This window comes from Bos taurus, chromosome 13 (assembly GCF_002263795.3).
Source record: "Bos taurus isolate L1 Dominette 01449 registration number 42190680 breed Hereford chromosome 13, ARS-UCD2.0, whole genome shotgun sequence".
Taxonomy (NCBI): Eukaryota; Metazoa; Chordata; class Mammalia; order Artiodactyla; family Bovidae; genus Bos; species Bos taurus.
The window spans coordinates 55169576-55189463 of record NC_037340.1 but is presented as its reverse complement, the minus strand read 5'-3'; the positions used below and the strand labels follow the sequence as shown (position 1 = coordinate 55189463).

Below are 19888 nucleotides of genomic sequence, written 5' to 3'. Positions count from 1 at the left end.
CTTGGCCCATATTCCTGAGCCGGGACTTTCCTCCCTGAGGAGCCCCCAGGGCCTCACATGTGGAAAAATGAAGAGGAGAGAGAGGAGCCTGAAAGTGCAGGGTGGAGAGGAGAGAAGAGGAGACTGGAAACCCCAACTGCAAATAACAAAGAAACTGAAAAAATATATATTAAAATTATTGGAATGTCACTTCCCAACAGAAGCCAACTCAGCCCCTCAGGCCCCAAGGCAGGCAGGGCTCGACCACATCCTGGCTGGACAGGGCTGCCAGGACAGATCCCCAGGCAGGGGCCAGGTTGGGGCAGCCCCTCGCAGTTCACACCCTCGGCCATACCAGGCTCCCAGGCTCTGGGAGAAGGTGGCAGGAGTGGGCAGGTCCTCAGACCTGAGCCGAGATAGGACCAGTCGTGGCTTGAATAGGGGGCACAGAGAAACATCTCAGGGGCTTGGCGTCCCCCAGGGAGCGGGGGGCAGGCTCTGTCATCCCCATCTGCTTGGCCCAGATGAGGAGTCACTAGGCTTCCCTGTTCTCCCCAACTCTTCTGCTACCGTGACCCTCCCTTGAGAGGAGCTGGGATTGTACTGGAAGGCCCAGGCATGAACAGGAAATCCACCTGACCCTGGGGTGGGTAGATGTGAGTTCTGGATTACCAATCAGCAAGGCAAGAAATCCCATTCCAATGCTCCTTAAATCCTTCCTTACCTAAATATCTGCCTTAGTATCCCATGGGGCATGGGGGAGGCTTTCCCTGTGCCTGAAAACCCCAGAAATTAAATTAAAAACTCATGATGGCTAGGGGAAGTCTGACAAGAAAATCCTAAATCAGACTTACCAGCTTAAGGCTCTTCTTTGTGAACCTTTATTAAACCTGAATGAATTAAAATACCCTTTTCCAATAAATTTCACCCAGAAGCCAGTAACCACGGTTAGGGCTGCGCTGCTGTGAACACAAGGAAGCCAGGGCTATTTGTCCAGGTTTGTGCCCAGCTTTTGTGGCTCAAAAGCACACTGCGCGGTCAAAGGACAGTCACGTGACTTGCAGGTCCAGTGTAAAGTAAGAATGCAGGGCCCTCATTCACAAATTAGGAAGAATTTCAAGACTGACGCAGAGCGTAAACCCAGCTCACGGCTCTTTTGAGCTGGGCCATGTCTGCACAGCAGTGATTCTCACTGGTGAGAGGCACTCAGCTTTCTATCAGCACCTCAGCAACAGCACCAACATCCACGCACACTCACACGCACTTTGCCTGCCCACAACCACTGCTGCTATGTGAACCACACTCGCTGACGGGGATGGCTAGAAGCCCTCACCGAGCTGCGACAGGAAAAAGGGCCAAGGCTCCGTGTCTGGTCACCTGCCCAGCCGCAGCTGCTGACCACAGGCCCCAGGGACCCAGAGGCAATTCAGTTCAGGAAGCCCTTTGCAGCTGCTGCCCTCTCCTGTTCATTTCCCATCTCACAAGCACATTTTACTCTCTTGTAAGCCCCAAGTACGGGCACTGGTCCCCAGCTGCACGGAGCAGGGCAGCGTGAGGGGGACTTAGGGGAGCAGCCTGGCGTGGGGGTGTCACAGGCAGGGCTCAGTATGCAGACAAGCCTGGACCTCTCTGGACACCCCTGGGTCAGCGGAGACGTGGGACGGGCCGACCCCTGGGGATCACCATGTGGAAGCAGCTGGAGGCATAGGGCAGCCCCCTGGGTGGGCAGAGGTCTCTCCGGCCTCTCCAGGCCTCCATGTGAGTTCCTTACACTGTCTTTTCTGACACCTTACAGTACGCAGGGGAAGTCCCAGAAAACCGGGTGGAGATGGTGGTAGCGAATCTCACAGTGATGGACCGAGATCAGCCGCACTCCCCGAACTGGAATGCCGTCTACCGCATCATCAGTGGGGACCCCTCGGGCCACTTCAGCGTCCGCACGGACCCCACCACCAACGAGGGCATGGTCACCGTGGTTAAGGTGGGTGCTCCCTCACTTCCCGCCCCAAGACAGACGTAACGGAAACGATATCCAGGTTCAGTGCCTGCACCCCCAAAAGCCAGGGTCAAAGGCAGCCTCACAAGGACTGGTCACATGACCCCCAGGATGCTGCCAGCCTGACCTGCCATCCCCCGCCCCACCAAGAGAGAACTCTCCCATCTTCTCCCCACACCCAGCCCAAAGCTCTAGAAGCTCGAAAGCTGAGAATCGGCCCCTCCTGCTTCCCCTCAGGAGGCAACAAGCCTTGTCCGCGGCAATGAGCAAGCTGTGACCCAGGTGCCCGGAGGAGGGTCAGGGAGGAGGGAACACCATGGAGCAGGCCAGCTCAAGGGTCGCAGTCCCTCCAGCCCCTCCTCCCCCTGCAGCTCCCAGAGCAAGGCTTCCCCTGGAGCCTCCTGACCATGGGTGCAGTGCGGCTCCCAGGTTCCCCACAGGCTCTAGTGCCCCCACCCCAAGAGCCTGCACCCACACTGGGCTACTCCCCCTTGGGGCATAGACCAGCCCCTGGGCTTTGAGCAAGGGGTCGTGGCCATGTCGGGGGGAAGCGGCCAAATAGAGACCAGCTGAGTGTGTCAGGCTCTGATTGAAGGGTTGGAGCAAATCACCTATTGATTTCCCCATTACAACTGATTATTGATTCCCCATTACAAACACGCTTTCCTTTCCCTCCTATGGACTTTACTAGCCATGACCATCCTCTGGACAGCATCTTCGTTCACAGGGTGACACAGTTTTAACACAAACGCAGCATTATCCCACGTCCTCCAGGGACACGACCTGACACACACAGGAGAAAGAGCACTTCCTCCAGTGACTTGTTCACAGACGAGACCCCTGTAATGCTATGAGACAGTGTATTCGAGTGGAGTGGCCCCCATTTTACTCAGGGGGGCCCTGGGGGAGGGGCCGGAGACCTGGCAGCTGCACAGTTCTTGTGGGGGCAGGGGGGCCTCAGCCCTGAAGAGGTAAGTGCCATGGAAGGATGGGGTGCCTCACTGGGGGCTCTGGGGGGGTCTGGGAGACACCCCTTCTACTGGCAGATAAGACCACACCTGCAGAGGATAAGGGTCCCCTCAAGGTCATGGGGGGTGGTGAGGGGACAGTGGGAAGATGAAGATGTCGGCCCCAGAACCCCGATCTCTGCTGCCGCCTCTAGGCCCTCCCATGGGCAGGCACCCTCAGCCCCCTTTCCATGCCCACCCAGTTAGATTACTTCTTAAACTCCTTCCTATACTCACTCCATAGCTTGTTTAGTAACAGAGGCTGAAAAGGTATGGGTTTGATGTACCAGGCATTATGACTAAACGCTCACAAAAACCAAGGCTGAGCTGCTTTGGGAGCCCAGACAGGGCAGGGGCACCTCAGCTGGGCAAGCAGGGGCCCGCCTCCAGCACCCACTGGTCTCACAGGACCACCAGCCCCACGAGGCCATCAGTTCCCCTCTAAGCAGGGATGTGTCGAAGTGCTCATCACAGACGTTTCCAAGGGCACTTAGCCGTGAGAAAGACAGGAGTGCCTGCGCCTGGCACTGCAGTTCCCTGGTTACTAGTGTTGCTCTATCCATGCTTCCAGACCTCAGGATCCCCTCCTCTGCTCTCCTAACTATGTACCGCTACGGCCCCTGGCATGGCCAACCACACCTCTGCAGTCTTCAGGATGTGACCACACCTAACTTCTCTCCATTTTCCTAAAACCGTCTCTTTGCTGTGCCGTTTTTCGAGTCTGGATCCCAAAAGGGTCCCAGCGCTGTGTTCGGCTGCACCATCTCTTGAATTTCTCAACACCTAGAACATCCCCCCCCGACTGCCAACCTGTCACAGACTCGGGGTCCGTGGTGCCAGCTCTGTCAATGGCTTCCTCACGGCACATCTGGTCCCTCATTTCAGAGCACGTGCTTCCTGACCATCTTCAATCTTTCACCCATTCATCACATGAACACTTCATCCAAACTGAACGTGGGATGGTTTTACTTAACTTTGTTGCTTTTTATACTTAATGTATTCTCTTACACTGAAACTCTTCGTTGGCTCCAAACAATGTTAATTGCTAGTTTACTTGAACCTACAACACGCAGTTGCCCCTCCGTGTCCATGGGGTGACTGGTCCCAGCACCTCCAGCTCAGGGAGACACCAAAATCCACAGATGCTCAAGTCTTTCATATAAAATGACACAGTATTTGCACACAACCTGCACACACTCACATATATTTTAACTTATGATAGATACCTGATACAATGCCAATGCTGTGTAAATAGATGCCTGTGTGTGGCAAATTCAGGGTCTGCCTTTTGGAAATTTCTGGAATTTTTTTCAAATATTTCTAGTTGGTGATTGGTTGAGTCCACAGATGTGGAACCCATGGATATAGAGAACCGACTGTACATAAAAAGCTTAAAAATAACAAACCAAACATCACTGCCAACACCAGGAAGACCAAATGAATTTAAGACTTTTCTGCAATAACTGTTGTCCTCAGAATAAATCCCATGAAGGACTCACGATCTTAATACTGTCCTAGTCACTAGAAATCATTATTTTCTTGGGAGTTGTATTACCATTGAGCATCACGACTCAATGGACATGAATCTGAGCAAACTCCAGGAGACAGTGGAGGACAGAGGAACCTGGCATGCTGCAGTCCAAGGGGTTGCAAAGAGTCGGACACGACCTAGCCACTGAACAACAACAACAAGACTTTATGTGGCTCCAAAAATCAAAGCTATGGCAAAACATGCAGCAAACTCATGCCCCCAGACTCCCCTCTACCAGGTCCTCCCCTCTGCTCAGGGGTGACCATTTTTAAGAGGTTGTTTCCCCTCTTTTCAGCATTTCTTTCTACAAATACAGGCAGGTGCATACACAAATCCACACTCCTCTCCCCCTTTTACACAAGAGGCAGCAAACGAAGGATGTTGACTTTTCGGCTCACCAATCCATCCTGGAGGTCTCGCACTTCCGTGTGCGTCGCCCTGGTTCTTACAGCTGCAGATGTCCCCACTGTGTCGACACGGCTCGTCCACCCACCAGTGCCGTGGAAACCGCGGCATCCTCCATGAACAGTCTGCATCCTCCATGAACGATGTAGATGATGCTGTGGTGAATGTTCTTGGGCACGTGCTACTTCACATGCATCCAAGCAGAATTATTCAAGTGCAGTCTCGGTGTGACGTGCTGCTTGTCCAGTGAGACTGCTGCGAGCTCTGCCACAAATAATTACACGTCTTGGGGCCCCAGGTAGTTCTGTGCAGCTTTCGTCCTCCTCAACACGTGAAGATGACCCCGCAGGCCAGCCACACCCTGCAGACCACACCAGCGCTTATCAGTCAGGGTCCTGACGCCCCAACACGAGTGTGAACTGGAAAGAATGCTCATGCAGGGCCCACACAGAAGTGAAGGGCCCGCAAGCCCTCAGGGCTGGTGTCCTGTAACTCATCCCTGACCCAGCGGTGACAGCAACTGAAGGACGTCCTCTCGCAGCTCTGGGAGGGCTCCCCCGGCCACGTCCAGTTCCTGGCACTGTCCTTGGCTGGATCCGTACCACCCCACCTCTGCCTCTGCGCCTTCACCTGGCCCCTCCCTGCGTCTCAAGTCTCCCTCCCCTGACTCCCAGGCACCCATGGTTGGACTGGGGGCCACCTCAATCCAGGGCAACACCTCTCAAGACCGTCACCTTCATCACACCTGCAAAGACCCTATGTGCCCAAAGGGCACATTCACAGGTTCCAGGTGCACACATCCTTGGGGGCCACCCCTGCAGCCACCATAGCACGTGAGCAGCCTGGACAGACAACAACCCCCCAGGGCATCAGGAACAGGGTGGGGACTCCATACTCCCAATGCAGGATGAGAGCTGGAGGCCTGGTTGGGGGGAACCTGGGGGAACTGTGGCCCCAGGGAGCCCAGCTGCTGCCACTCCAGACATGGGGGTGGAAGGTGAGGTGTGAGGTCCTTCAACCCCACTCTCTCTCTCCTCTCACTGCCCTAACCCCGCAGGAAGCCAGACACAGAAGCTGGGGGACGGCATTCCTGGGGACCGGCCTCTGGGGCCCAGAGCTAGCAGGTGCAGACCAAGCAGCCCCGTGGGCACTAAGCTGGCTGCCCCACTTGGTGCCTCTCATTCCAGGCAGTCGACTACGAGCTGAACAGAGCATTCATGCTGACCGTGATGGTGTCCAACCAGGCGCCCCTGGCCAGCGGGATCCAGATGTCCTTCCAGTCCACGGCGGGGGTGACCATCTCCGTCATGGACATCAACGAGGCCCCCTATTTCCCCTCCAACCACAAGCTGATCCGCCTGGAGGAGGGTGTGCCCACTGGCACTGTGCTCACCACATTCTCAGCAGTGGACCCCGACCGGTTCATGCAGCAGGCTGTGAGGTGGGCCCACAGAGCACTCTCAGGCCCTGGGAAGGGGGTGCCCCGTGCTTCACAGAGAAGAGTCCTAAAGTGCCCAGTGAAACCTGAAACCTGGAAAGTCCTGGGTGGGTGCTTAGGGGCGCCCCTAGGCAGGGAGGCCCAGTCCGGGGACAGCTGGATCACCAGCCACCAGACTGCCTTCCCACAAGATGGTGGGAAAAGCTTGAAGGACATTCATCCACATCTGGCGTTAGACTGGATCCAGACCTCACCTCTAATTCCCGAGCTTTGTGACTTTGCAAGTCACCAGCCCTCTCTGCTCCCCCGTCTCCCCTCTATAAAGGGGGCTGATAGGAGAATCTGCCTCCCAGGGTTCTTGTGAGGTTAAGTAGCCCATCCTCCTCAGGGACTTCCAGACACTGCTGTCACCGGCCCAAGTGGGAGGCCCCAGTGAGCTCAGGGAGCAAGTGGGCAGGCAGGAGGGGCTCCCCCAGCCCCTCACCTCACCCCTCCTCCTCCCTGCAGATACTCAAAGCTTTCAGACCCGGCGAACTGGCTACACATTAACGCCACCAATGGCCAGATCAGCACAGCGGCCGTGCTTGACCGCGAGTCTCTCTACATCAAGAACAACGTCTATGAGGCCACCTTCCTGGCAGCTGACAACGGTGCGCCCAGGGGGATGTGCTGGGTGGGGGGACTGTGAGCTGGGTCCCCTTGGCCACTGGTGCCCCGGAGCCCCTCCCTCATCCATTTGAAGCCCACCTCAGCCAAAAAACACGATTGTTACTGTCAGGTTGGAGATGCCACCAAAAGGCAGGACGACGGTCAGCAGAGGACAGAGGGAAGAGCTCTGGCCAGCCAGCACCAGTCCACCCACACCGTGGGCCTACACTGAGGCAGGGGCTAGGCTTGGGAGCTCCAGGATGACCACACGGCTGCAGGCGTGTGCCACTCATATGTGGTCTACAACTGAGTCGCTGTGTATATCACACAGCAGAGTCAGTGTATGGGGCCATGGGGTGTGTCCTGGGCAGGCCTGTGCTCGTGGAGCCCAGGAGTGACCGCGTGACTGCCCATGTCCGACCCACAGGGATTCCCCCGGCCAGTGGTACTGGGACCCTCCAGATCTATCTTATCGACATCAACGACAACGCCCCCGAGCTGCTGCCCAAGGAGGCACAGGTCTGTGAGAAGCCCAGCCTCAATGCCATCAACATCACAGCGGCTGATGCTGACGTGGACCCCAACATCGGGCCCTATGTCTTCGAGCTGCCCTTTGTCCCGGCGAGCGTGCGCAACAACTGGACTGTCACCCGCCTTAATGGTGAGCCCACCATGGGCACCTGCCCACTGGCTGCCCGGCTGCCGGGAAAGTCAGACCGAGTCCAGAGGGCAGCCCCACCCGGGCCTGTCACCCGGGAAGCAGGAGCAATGGAGTCAGGAGTCAGTCTCACAGGGGCCACGCAGCCCTCTCCTGCAGGGCAGGGGCCCTGCCGACTCCAGGGCTCAGCCACCAAGGAGGCCCCAAAGCACGCCCCAACCTTGTCCTTTAAAGAGCTCCACGTGACCATTCTACCACTGTAACCACACGTGACTGAGACCACTCCCTGAGCCAGTCATCAAACAATGGGGACCCCAACACCACCATGTTCCCTGAGGCACTTTCCTAGCCATGGTCTTGGTGGACAGGGCTTCCAAGTTCTGGAGTTCTGATAGCATTTACTTGTTCCCCAAACCCTTGCCAACACAGCATTATTGTTTTAAAATCATTTTTCCAATTTCTTAGCCAAAATCACTGTTTCCACTTGCATTTTATAACTACCAGTGGACATTTTTTCATCTATTTGCCATTTTTTGCTTCTGTGAATTATCTGGTCAATGTCCTTCACTGTTTTTCTTTGGAATAGGTTTTTTTTTCCTAATTGACTTGGTAGAACCCTTTCCATATTAAGGAAATAATTCCTTCATCCCACATGTTGCAATTGCTCTGTTCCTGAATTGCCAAGCCTCTTAACCTTACATGATGAGAGATGTGTGTATCTACGTGTGTCTTAGCCAGACAGGCCGAGCCTGTGCCTATTTGCCTGCGTTCGTCTCGCTCAGGAGGCAGGGCTGGCTGCCCACTGAGCAGAGCGCACCCTGCCCCCACCCAGGTGACTACGCCCAGCTCAGCCTGCGCGTCCTGCACCTGGAGGCCGGGGTGTACGACGTCCCCATCACGGTCACAGACTCGGGGAACCCGCCGCTGTCCCACACGTCCATCATCAAAGTCAAGGTGTGCCCATGCGACGACAACGGCGACTGCACCACCGTGGGCGCAGTGGCAGCGGCCGGGCTGGGCACGGGTGCCATCGTGGCCATCCTTATCTGCATCGTCATGCTGCTCAGTGAGTGCGGCCGGCGGGTCCCGGGGGAGGTGGGGCGGGCGGCACCCTACCCACCAGAGTCTGCCACAAGCCGGATCCAGACTAGAGGCGTGGTAATGGACACAGGCTCTAGTGGCCACACGTGCCTGCCTTCCACACACACACAACCTGCTCACAGCAGCCCATCCCACAGCCATGGTCCTGCTCTTCGTCATGTGGATGAAGCGGCGGGAGAAGGAGCGGCATACCAAGCAGCTGCTCATTGACCCCGAGGACGATGTGCGGGACAACATCCTCAAGTACGACGAGGAAGGGGGCGGCGAGGAGGACCAGGTGAGGCTGTGCGGACCCTCCCGGCCCCGCCAAGCACACCCATGGGGGCCCTGGGACCTCCTCTCCTCAGCCCTGTGCCCCCACCCGCACCTCCCTCAGCATGCCAGGGCTCGTTGAGGGGGACCTGGGAGCTGCTGGGTGGGCCTCACTGGGGATTTGGGGTGAGTCTTACCAGGCTCAGCTGGTCAAGAATCCACCTGCAATGTGGGAGACCTCGGTTCGATCCCTGGGTTGGGAAGATTCCCTGGAGAAGGAAAAGGCTACCCACTGCAGCATTCTGTCCTGGATAATTCCATGGACAGTATAGTCCATGGGGATCACAAAGAGTCAGACTGAGCGACTTTCACTTTACCCCATGAAAGCTCAGGGATCCTTGTGAAGTGGGGTAACACTGGTCCCAGGTCAGGGACGTGGTACAGAGCAGGTGAGGGGTGGACCTGGGTTGGGGAGGGCTGGGGGCACAAGCCCCACGTGTGCCTTGAGGACAGACAGGATCTGATGGACAGAGGCAAGGCAAGCCTTTCAGAAAGGACAGACCAGGTGATAGAACCGGACAAGGATGCACCCCATGGACCTCCCTGGTGTCTCTGCCTGCTGTCCCCCACCCCCACCTGGACCCCCTCGCTGACTCCACCACCCCCCCAGGACTACGACCTCAGCCAGCTACAGCAGCCAGAGGCCATGGAGCATGTGCTGAGCAAGGCCCCTGGGGTGCGGCGGGTGGACGAGAGGCCCGTGGGCGCCGAACCCCAGTACCCAGTAAGGCCCCTGGTGCCCCACCCGGGAGACATCGGCGACTTCATCAACGAGGTGGGTGGTCCGGTGGGGGGGCAGGGTGGGCACACATGCTCACACGGACCAGAAAAGCTCACTTTTCGGTGAGAGGGATTGGCATGAGGAGGCAGATTCAAACCTGGGTTCACTGAGCCCTGCCTGGGGGGTGTGGCGGGGGAGCAGGTCAAGCCCCTCCCCTCAGCATCCCCACTGGGAATGGCCTAGGAGGTGGGCATTCATCCAGAGCGGCCACCTGACCACACACTTGAGTCCCCCTCCTGACATCTGGGATCTGAAGTTCCAGCCAACAGGGTCCCTGCCTTTGCTCATCCCCCCGTCTTGATACTGACCCCAAGGTGCCCACCTGACAAGTCCACAGGCATCAAGGGTGCACCCCACCTCTGCCGCATCTTCCTTTGTGGGAAAGAGGGGGACGGCGAAGCCAGTGTGTGGCCGCCTCCCCCGCCAGGCCAGTCTGCAAACTGTGCTCTACTCTGAGCTCTGAGACACCTTTCACGGACATGCGGGAGACTGCATGCGGGGCCCCACCCCACATCTCCAGCCCCCCGCCCGCACTCTAACCCCGTTTCTGTGGCCCCAGGGACTGCGCGCAGCCGACAATGACCCCACGGCGCCCCCGTACGACTCGCTGCTGGTGTTTGACTACGAGGGCAGCGGCTCCACAGCGGGCTCCGTCAGCTCCCTGGACTCCTCCAGCTCCGGAGACCAGGACTATGACTACCTGAACGACTGGGGGCCCAGGTTCAAGAAGCTGGCGGACATGTATGGAGGCGGCGAGGAGGATTAACGGGCCTCCCTGCCGGACGCAAGGATGGATGGACGGACGGACGGACGGGAGGAGCAGGACTGGAGGAGGCAACGGGCCTTCCCGACCCCCAAGGCCATGTCACTTAGTGGTGGGGGTCCCCGCCCTGCCCCCGCCCCAGCTGTCTGGCATGAACACTTGACCCGCGGCTGACTCAGCACTGAGGAGAGCAAGAGGCACTCTGTCTTAACTTGAATTTCTTAGGACAGAAGCACTGTTTTAAAAAAAAAAATGAAAGTGCCTTTTGGTACATGTATCAGATTCCCTCAAACTCAGGAGCGACTAAAAGCAAGCAGACAGACCCCCCACCCGGTCCTGAGCACCCCCAGGCCTGGCTAGTCCCAGCTCTGAAGGCACCAATTAAGGAATTGGAAAGAATGTGTCCTTTTTTCTTTTTTTTGATCTTTTATCAAGAAAACAAATGGGTGACTCGCTTGATAATTGACAAAGAAGAACAACGGGTCCAGACCCCATCAGCCCCTCTGAGTCCTCATGCTTTGCTGTCCACAGTCAGGGTCTCCTACCCCATGGGGTCCCCAGGTCAGCTCAAAGACCTACCTTCAGCTTCTGCAGCAGCAAGTCCCCTGGGTGTGGGCCAGGCCCATGGACCCAAGACCCACTGTGCACTCTGACTTTTGCCCTGACTCCCAGAAGCTGGAAACAGCTGGGGCCGTCCCTGATGTCCCCCATGGCTGCCCAGGGCCCCCCAGTCAATCATTAGGCCTCCCCCAGGGCCAACTGTGACCCTGAAAGACACCCAGGTCCCCACTATCTTTGGTCCAAGAGAGTACGGTGTCCCAAGAACCCACAACCAAAACCAGCCAGCATCCCACCAACCCCTGGCATGAGCCCTCCACCCTTTCAATAAGACTTCAAAGAGACCCCAAGTCAAAGGCCCCCACTCACTCACCAGTCCAGCCCCCGAAGGCTCTGGATGTCTCTGGCCACTGGCAGGGCTGCACCGACCACAGGGAGAGCTGATGCTCACTTGGGGTCCAGAAACCAGCACAGCCAGCGGGAGACTCTGGGGTCTGCCCCAGTTCTGCCCCTCTGGACCGGTCTCTGGAGCCCGGGAGCTGACGAGGATGGCAGAAGTCTGCCCCAATGCCGGGACAGTCTCGTCGTCCGTGCGGTCCATCCCACACATGTCTGGGCCACGCCCGCCGGGAACAGTCTCCTTTCCTTTGGACCGGTATCAGCCCCCAGCAGCTGCTGGGCCAGTTAGCTGCTCAAGCTCTCACACCTGGACGTGCCCTCTTGACGGGCAGTGTGACTCTCAAGCCAGACTCCAGGCTCAGTTCCACAGGACAGCAAGAGGCACCGCGTCCCAAGGACCCACCGGAGCCCCTGCTGTGTTTGCCGGGGTTGCGGGGAGTGGACAGCTAGAGGGGAACGGGTGAGAAAATGCCCTGGGGCAGCTTCTCCCCCAAGCATCACCCAGGGATAGCCTGTCTGGTGTGAAGGCATCTGGGCTGGCTGGAGAGGCCCCTCCAGGGGAATCCTCACCTGCTCTCAGCTCCCCAGCAGGACTTGGCATCAGGCCTGCCCTGGAGCCCCACCCTGGGTCTGCTCCTGGGGTCAGGCCTCCAGAGGACCTGGGACAGGGGTGCACATACTCCCCATGTTCTCCATGGAGAGGGTCTTTGATCCACACCCCCACCCATGGCTTGCCCCCAATGCCATGGTCATCCTCTTTTCTAAACAGCTTCAGCCTCGAAGATGAACTTGAGTGTACGTGTGTGTGTGTGTGTGTGATCCGCGTGGGTGTGTCCCCGCTGGACGTCAGGGTCTTCCCCAAACTCCTCGCTAACTCCATCCCCTCTCCCAGGGCTGAGCTGAGCTGGGGAGGCGACTCAGCTTGTGGTCTGAGGGAGGCAGGTCCATCCTGACCCCGTCCACAATGGCCCAAGGAGGGACGAAGGGACAGGTAGACAGAGGCAGCGACCGCTTGGGTCATGTGCTGATGCCCCCAGGCAGATAGCCCTTCTCATAGACCTAGGTGGGTAGCCTGCCGAGGTGGGGGATACCCCCTTCCTGCTATGCAAATCGCTCGGGTTCAGATAGCCAATGAGGACTGTCCCAGCACCTAGAGGCATGGCCATTTGAGGACTGCTAGTGTCCTCAGGGTTGGTGAGATGTGAGCTGGAATCTCGCGTTTGTTTTTGCAGTCAAAGTTCTAAGTATGAATATGGGGTGGGGGACCCAGACAGCTGTGGACTCTCCCCACTGGACTCCTGAAGCCTCTTTGGGTCCCCAGGGTCCTGGGCTCACCCCAGGGATGGGGTGCCAGGCCCAGCCCACAGCTCGTTGTCCTGAACACCAGCCCCCCAGCCTCCCTGCAGCTCCTCTCCCCCTCCTCTCATCACTGCCAGGCCCCCACCCCACAATCTGTCTATGTTACACAGGCCCCATCCCTGCTCCCAGGCAGCCAGAGAGCAGCCCCTCCTCACTGCCACCCCAGACAGCCTCTGGAGACCCCTACCCTCTCCCAGAAGCATCTGGGAACTCTGTCCCAACCAACGGTTAGCATTAGCTACACAGTCAGTGTCAAACGTTTCTCACGTAGCTTATAGATGTGACAGGTCCAGACCAGGGGGTGCAGCCAGAGGAGGCCTGGACTCGGCGCGAGCGAGGTGCTCAGGCAAGTCCTGTGCCCACAGAGATTTTTGTTCTTGTGACCAGGACTCACCTACAAGGACACTCCAGTCTCAGGCAGCAGGCATCCCCAACCCGGAGCCCCAAGCCTATCGGGCCTTGGCAGCCCTTCCCCATGGCCCAGCCGGCCTTCCCCTTCTCGTGTTCTCAGAACACCCAGGTGCCAGGCCTTCCACCGCCAGAGGGTCAGGGTACCAGCCAGCCATCAGGCTTCCCTACTGTGAGCACCACTGACCCACCCGGGTCTTCAAGACAACTCTGTTCTCTCTGAGGGGAAATGTCAGGGAGGAGAGTCTTGGGTTTTGTCACGGCTGAAAGGAACACCAAAAAAGCAAACACAGTCTCCCCCACGAAGAGCGCCCTGTGAGACAGCCCCCGGCCACGTGGTGTATATACGACAGGCCCCGCAATGCCGGGATCCGTGGGGGGACCACCTCTGTGTATAATTGGAACGCGTCTCGCTTTTCCTTTCTCTCTCCTTTTCCCATTCTGATCTTTTTTTTTTTTTTTTTGCATGTTTCTTTTTGACAATGGACAACATGTGTAGCAGCCCGCATGACTGTGGTTGTTCTGGGGAAAGATACTGGAGTATGATGTATTCTCACTGCAACTGAGCATCGCGCAGTTAGACAAATGTTCCAACTTTTTTTGTAATTGTCAACAGCACAACTATTTTGTATTGTTGTTTGTATCATTTTGTACCAAAAAAAAAAAAAAAAGGAAAAAAAGGGAAGAGCGTTGATGTTTTCAATGTGTTTTTAGTGCCAGGCGGTCTTGGTTCCACACTGAGCAGCGGCTCCGCAGGGTCGTCGTGTGCGGGAGCGGACGCTGCTGCAGGGGAGTAAATAAAGCCCCCCTTTTACGCAGTCGGCTCACCCTGGTTTGTTTTTCTTCGAGTGTCCCTATGAACAGCAGATGGATGAACACAGGGGCTTTGGTGTCAGGAGTGGGACTTGCTCGCTCGGCAAACATCTCAGCACCCACTGTGTCTCGGGCTCCATTCTGGGCTCCGAGCACAACCCTCAACAGAACCAGGCACCTCCCACGGGTCAGGCCTAGGGGTGTGGACAAACAAGACCCAAGTGCCACGCATCTAAATATGGTAACGTTCCTAGAAGGTATAGACCAAGCTAACAAACTGCTAAACAAGGTGCGTCCCACCTCCTGCCTTGGCAGACATACCTTCGTAACAGCAGGAAGGCCTGGGTCAGGTTTAGGATTCTCCTGCCCCTCTGATTCTCTGTGCGCCCCCCACCTTCTCCCCACCACAGGGGCTCTTCATTCCAGCACAAACTACACCCCCAGCCCCATGCCGGCCAGAGACCCCAAGGCAAGTGGGTCCAGTCCTCAGATGCTCTCACAGCGCAGCCTGCACTTGACTACTGGCCCGAGTCTGAGCTGCACTGGCTCACAGTTTGCTGGTCAGAGAGCCACACAGGGGACCCTCAGGGACACTGCTGGACTCGCTGGGGCTCTGCCAGCCTCAGGGAAGCAGCTCGGAAAGGCTGAGGGGTGCCCAGCTCAGCCAGAACTAAGTGATACAGTCAGAACCCACAGAGGGAGCCCCAACCACCCCCACCAGGCCTTTCTGGGGCTCAAATCACAGCTAATCACAGGTGCAGCTGACAATCACAGGCACAATTAACACTTGCCTCTAATGACATTCACAATTAGACAACTGCTGTGGGCCTGGGATAGGCAGTCAAAGAGGGGTGGGGCACAAACTCCTTGTAATCAGACCCCTGGGGCAAGGGCCAGGGGCAGGGCTGGGGAGCGGTCATTCTGCTTAAAGTCACTCCTCCCAGCTCCCCAAGTGGCTCAGTAGATTCTTTACTCAGCAGGTAAAGAATCTGTCTGCAATGCAAGAGACCTGAGCAGGAGATTAGGGTTAGACATGGGTTTGATCCCTGGGTGGGGAAAATACCTTGGAGGAGGAAATGGCAACCCACTCCAGTATTCTTGCCTGGGAAATCCCAAGCCATGGGGTTGGAGGCAGAGGCCTGGCTGTCCCCAAAGCAGAGGCCTGGCTCGAACAACCACAAAGGCCAGCCTGGGGTCTCTTGGAAGCCAGGCAGCCCCTTCTCTGACCCCATGGCCTATCCTTGGGTCATTTTGCCAGAGAGAGGTCACTATCCTCACCTACATGTGGACACAGGCCCAGGAGGGCAGTGAGAGCAGTCAGTTCAGGTGAGCACTGGCAAAGCCCCTGGGGCCTCAGCTGCTCCACCAAGGAGGCCGAGTTCAGCCAGGAGCTGGGGGAAGGGGCAGACTCTGGGACCAATATGCTGGGGGATGCACACAGGAGGCCACGGGAGGCAGTGATACCAGCTGGCCCTCCATATGCCCCAGCCACATGGCAGCCCCCACCACGAATCCGATGCCCACCCCTGAGAAAGTGTCCTTGATGAGAGAGGAGCCTGTGCAGAGGAGGAGCCACGGCTCGGAGAGTGACAGAGAACAGGGCCAAGAGACAAGGAGACGGCTGTGTGGGTGAGGGCAGGATGTGGGGGGGAGGTGGTGGACTGACCCTCATGGAGGCCCTGTTCCAGCTCGGCCCAGGCGTGGGGAGGACCCGCACTCAGCTCTGGCCACATGGCTAGATGCCCTGGGCCGGCAGCAAGATGGTCTGGAGCTCAGGGAGAGGTCAAGTGGGATGGACGGGGGGTGATCAGGGCACAGTGGAAAGTGGACACCATGAGAGGAAGCAGTCACATGTCCCAGGAGGCAGTGATAAGGGACAGAGCAGAGACTCAGGACTAAGTGAGAACCCCCAGGTTGATACTGGCGGGCCCTATGGATGGACAGACTGGTGGGCAACTGCACCCCCAGGAGCTGCTTTTGGAACCCAGCAGAATCCTGTGCCCCTCCTTCCCCCACCCCACACACACACACACAAAGGCCCCTCCACACCCCCTGCCTCTCTCTGTAGAAAAGCTGAGTCTCCCAGACCTCCCAGAGTCACAAAAGAGTGGCTCCAGCAGCTAACAAATACTATATAGTCACAGACTCAATGTTGACGCACGACTAAAATTGTCAGCAAAGAGATGCTACACACCCATGTCAACAGCTTCCACTCTGAGAATATGGCGCCCTCTGTCAACATGCAGGGCTTCCCTGATAGCTCAGTTGGTAAAGAATCTGCCTGCAATGCAGGAGACCCTGGTTCAATTCCTGGGTTGGGAAGATCCGCTGGAGAAGGGATAGGATACCCACTCCAGTATTCTTGGCCTTCCCTTGTGGCTCAACTGGTAAAGAATCCACTGGCAATGCAGGAGACCTGGGTTGAAAAGATCCCCTGGAGAAGGGAAAGGCTACCCACTCCAATATTCTGTCCTGGAGAATCCCATGGACTGTATAGTCCATGGGGTCGCAAAGAGTTGGACAGGACTGAGCAACTTTCACTTTCACTATGTCAACATACAGAAGTTACACAAGATGGACTTCACCCCTGATCCCACAGAAATGGAATAATTTTCAGACAAGTGGGGATTTGTAAGCAGCTCTTTGCAAGAAAGAGCTCTTTGCAGGAGGCCCTTTCACCTCGTCACTTTAGAAATTTATACTGTCACTAACCTCAAACCAGGCACCCTCATGCTCTGCTCATCTCTGGCCCAAGTACATCTTTCAAATCTTTGATCACACAATCCCTGGCCTAACCTGTTGGGTCTCTCCATGGATCAAAGACATAGAAAGGAAGACTAAGCCATTAATAGATAACCGGGACTCTATCCCAGCTTCCCCCTTCAGTAATCTCATGAACAAAGTGCATGAACAAGACAGCAACTAAGGAAAGATCACAAGAAGCCAAAAAGCCTGCAGACAGTGGGGGCTGGCCCCTATCTCCATGATTAACTGACCTCACTTCCTCTTTCCCCCTTAAAACCCTCATGACCAAGCAGAATCTCGGGACTCCGTTTTGGGGGACAGAATCCTTCCTACCCAGATTGCTGGTTTTCTGATTAAAAGCACCATTTCCATTCCTGCCAATACGTGCCACTCCAGTATTGATTTTTAAGCAGTGAGCAGCTGGACCTGAGTTCGGTAAAATTTTCACTTAAGAAAAAAAATAAACTTTCACCCTGAACCCAATTTTAACTGATAAACACAAGCTGGGTGCTATCTCACAAGAGCCCAGAGCACTCTCAGCTCTCTTAGGCTCTCCTGGCTATCCCTTCCTGCTCTCCCATCCTCTCTCAACCCCTAAGTGCCCTCTCCCCCAACACATAGTCCTCCCCCATCTGCTCAGGGATATGCCCCCGGGAGCTGCCCACCATCCCAACAGCCCAGAGCCAGGTGAAGGAGGTGGAGGAGGGCTCAGTTGCCACAGATCTGCCCCAGCAGGCCCATCCACAAGGGCAGGGGTGCTGCCAGCTCACTGGACCTACCCCCATGGCACCCAGGGCAGGCCTCTCAAGCACAGCCCTGAAGCACCTCAGTCTGGGGAAGAGGGGTAGTGCATGGGCACAAGCAGAATTCTCTCTCGACCCTCCATACTGCAGCTTGAAGCAGCCTCATCAGAGATGGAAGGGCCCCTGAGCAAAGGTGGGGTAAGTAGTTCAGTCAGTCCCCTTCGGAGGTGAGGCTGAGGCCCAGAGGTTCCCAGGGGGGCCCACCCTGGAATGAGAGGGCCTGATGACCACCCTACACTCCCTGCACCTTCTACCCTGGCCGGCAGCTCCCCAGAAGCCTGAATGGCAGTAAGCTCATCCTGACCCAGGTCGTCAGGGGTTGGATTGGAGTGGGGGACACTCTGAAGCCTGGGGGCCTCCTAAACACTGACTCACCTGGACAGCATCAGGCCTCACCAAATAAGGGTCCTCAAGGTTGACCGTGAGGAAGCAGGAGGCCCTGGATACTCACTAAAGGGCCAGGGGATGGCCAGGTGTCAGGGTCACTTGCCCATAGCCTGTCATGTCCACTCCCTCTGCCCTCCCTCCCAACCCACGTGCTCTATCACCGCCCCCACCCAAACAATGTCCACCAATCCTGTTCCCACCCCGCCCCACCACACACACACACAGCTGTCCTGACTCACATGTGGCTGAAGGGCGCTGTCCACGGTGCTGACTTTCAGCTGTCTGGCCCTGCCCGTGTGGCCTCAGGAAGCGCCCATGGGAACTTCTGCCTGTTTGGGAATAAATCACCTGCTTGGGAACTTACCTCAAAGGCAAGAACTGCGACAGAGAGGAGAGAAGAGGTCTGGCCCTGCTGAGCTCCTGCCACAGGGACACCACTTCTCCTGGCCCTCCCCTTCTGGGCCAGGCAGTGGGGAGGGGGCCCAGCAGCCTGGGCTCCATGTGAGCAGCCCGCTGCCTTGCATGCCTGGGAGGCTCTCGTGGTCCTCAACGCTCGGATTCCTCTGTGTGCAGAGGTCTCCACACAAGATGGTCCTTCAGTTCTCACCGTCTGCCTCCTTATGGGATTCCTTCAACAACTTCACTACTGAATGTTCATGGGTTTTACCTCAAGTTTTCCCCCAATCTGTCTCTACATCTTGGCAGGGCAGTGATCACCCTGGCCGTCCCCACTGTGCTCCAAGCAGCAAGTGTGGCCTGACCCAAAGGAGCTGGCACCCCAGCTGACAAGACTCGCTAACCAGCGCCCCACCTCCCTGGAGCAGCAGTGAGTGTGTAGCCAGAGTCTGGCCAGAGTCCAGTTTGGCTCCTCCTGGAGCTTCTGACCTTGGATAAGTTCCCTAAAGGTCTCTGGGCCAACACCACCTGCCCAGTGGGTGGCTGGGAAGATGAAGATGAACTGAGAGGAGATAAAGTCCAACTGCCCATGAGCACTTCAGAGTGCCCAGGGGCGGGCAGGCACCAGGGGACCCACACTGCAGGGCCAGCCCCCAGGGATGAGTGCTATGGTCAGCAAGCAAGCAGGATGTGCACAGGTTGTGCACATGTGTTTGTTCACCAGACAGGCACCATCTCCCTTCACCAACCAACCAGGCAGCTGGTGGGCACTGCACCCTGGCCCTATTGACTGAGACCTCCACCCACCACCAAATGCTGTAGAAGACTCTGGGGGTGACTTAGGGAGGGGGCAAGAAACTTCCAGAAGCATGCTGGCCCCAGTGGCCAAGCAGGGGGTGGGAGGTGAGCACTCTGTACCTGGAGCCAGGACTGGGTCTATGCTGGCAGCCTAGACTTTTCCTTCCTTTTAAATTTCTGGAATGGTTGCCATGGAAACTTAGAGGCTGGCAGTCAAGAGCAGCTGAGGAGAAGGCATAGTTGGGCTCCGATCAGCTGGGCCTGAGGCTAGGTGGGGCCAGTCACCTGCACCCCACCCCTCCAACTCTGCAGAAAGAAAGAAAACCTGGATTCTCAGCCTCTCTCGGGAAGTTACAGGACTTCTCTCTGGGTTGGGGACCAGGCTACAGCTATGGAAGAAGTCGGGAAGGGCCAGTGACTATGCCTGGAGCAATCCAGCAAGTCTTTCACATGCCCTTTGCAGGATGGTGGGTGCCAGCCCCTGCCCTGCCTCATTCTGTTAGCAGGAAGGGGGTCCCTGGTCACTCTGGGCGGCTGGTCAACTACAAGTGGTGAACAGAGATGGGCCAGGCCACTGCAGGGCCTGAGGACGTACCTCAGGCT

At 57.0% G+C, this 19888-nt stretch overlaps 2 protein-coding genes across 6 annotated transcripts in view; one reads left to right on the top strand and one right to left on the bottom strand.

The window, feature by feature from the left end:
* Nucleotides 1-14161, top strand: part of CDH4 (cadherin 4) — a 478662-nt gene extending 464501 nt beyond the window's left edge. Inside the window, exons 9-16 of the mRNA XM_002692260.6 lie at nt 1775-1960; nt 6106-6359; nt 6864-7006; nt 7432-7665; nt 8495-8728; nt 8901-9040; nt 9686-9850; nt 10416-14161. Of these exons, the coding sequence (XP_002692306.3) occupies nt 1775-1960; nt 6106-6359; nt 6864-7006; nt 7432-7665; nt 8495-8728; nt 8901-9040; nt 9686-9850; nt 10416-10622 (1563 nt within the window). The 3' untranslated portion in view covers nt 10623-14161. The remainder of the gene's footprint in view (nt 1-1774; nt 1961-6105; nt 6360-6863; nt 7007-7431; nt 7666-8494; nt 8729-8900; nt 9041-9685; nt 9851-10415) is intronic.
* TAF4 (TATA-box binding protein associated factor 4) overlaps nt 1-19888 on the bottom strand; it is a 117317-nt gene that overhangs the window by 25605 nt on the left and 71824 nt on the right. For 4 of the 5 annotated variants that reach the window (XR_009496944.1, XR_009496940.1, XR_009496943.1 and 1 more), the window contains exon 17: nt 18331-18420. The gene's annotated coding sequence lies outside the window, so the exon portion shown is untranslated. Of the gene's footprint in view, nt 1-13989; nt 14198-18330; nt 18421-19888 lie in introns of those variants that run through there. The other variant, XR_009496942.1, reaches the window with a different exon arrangement.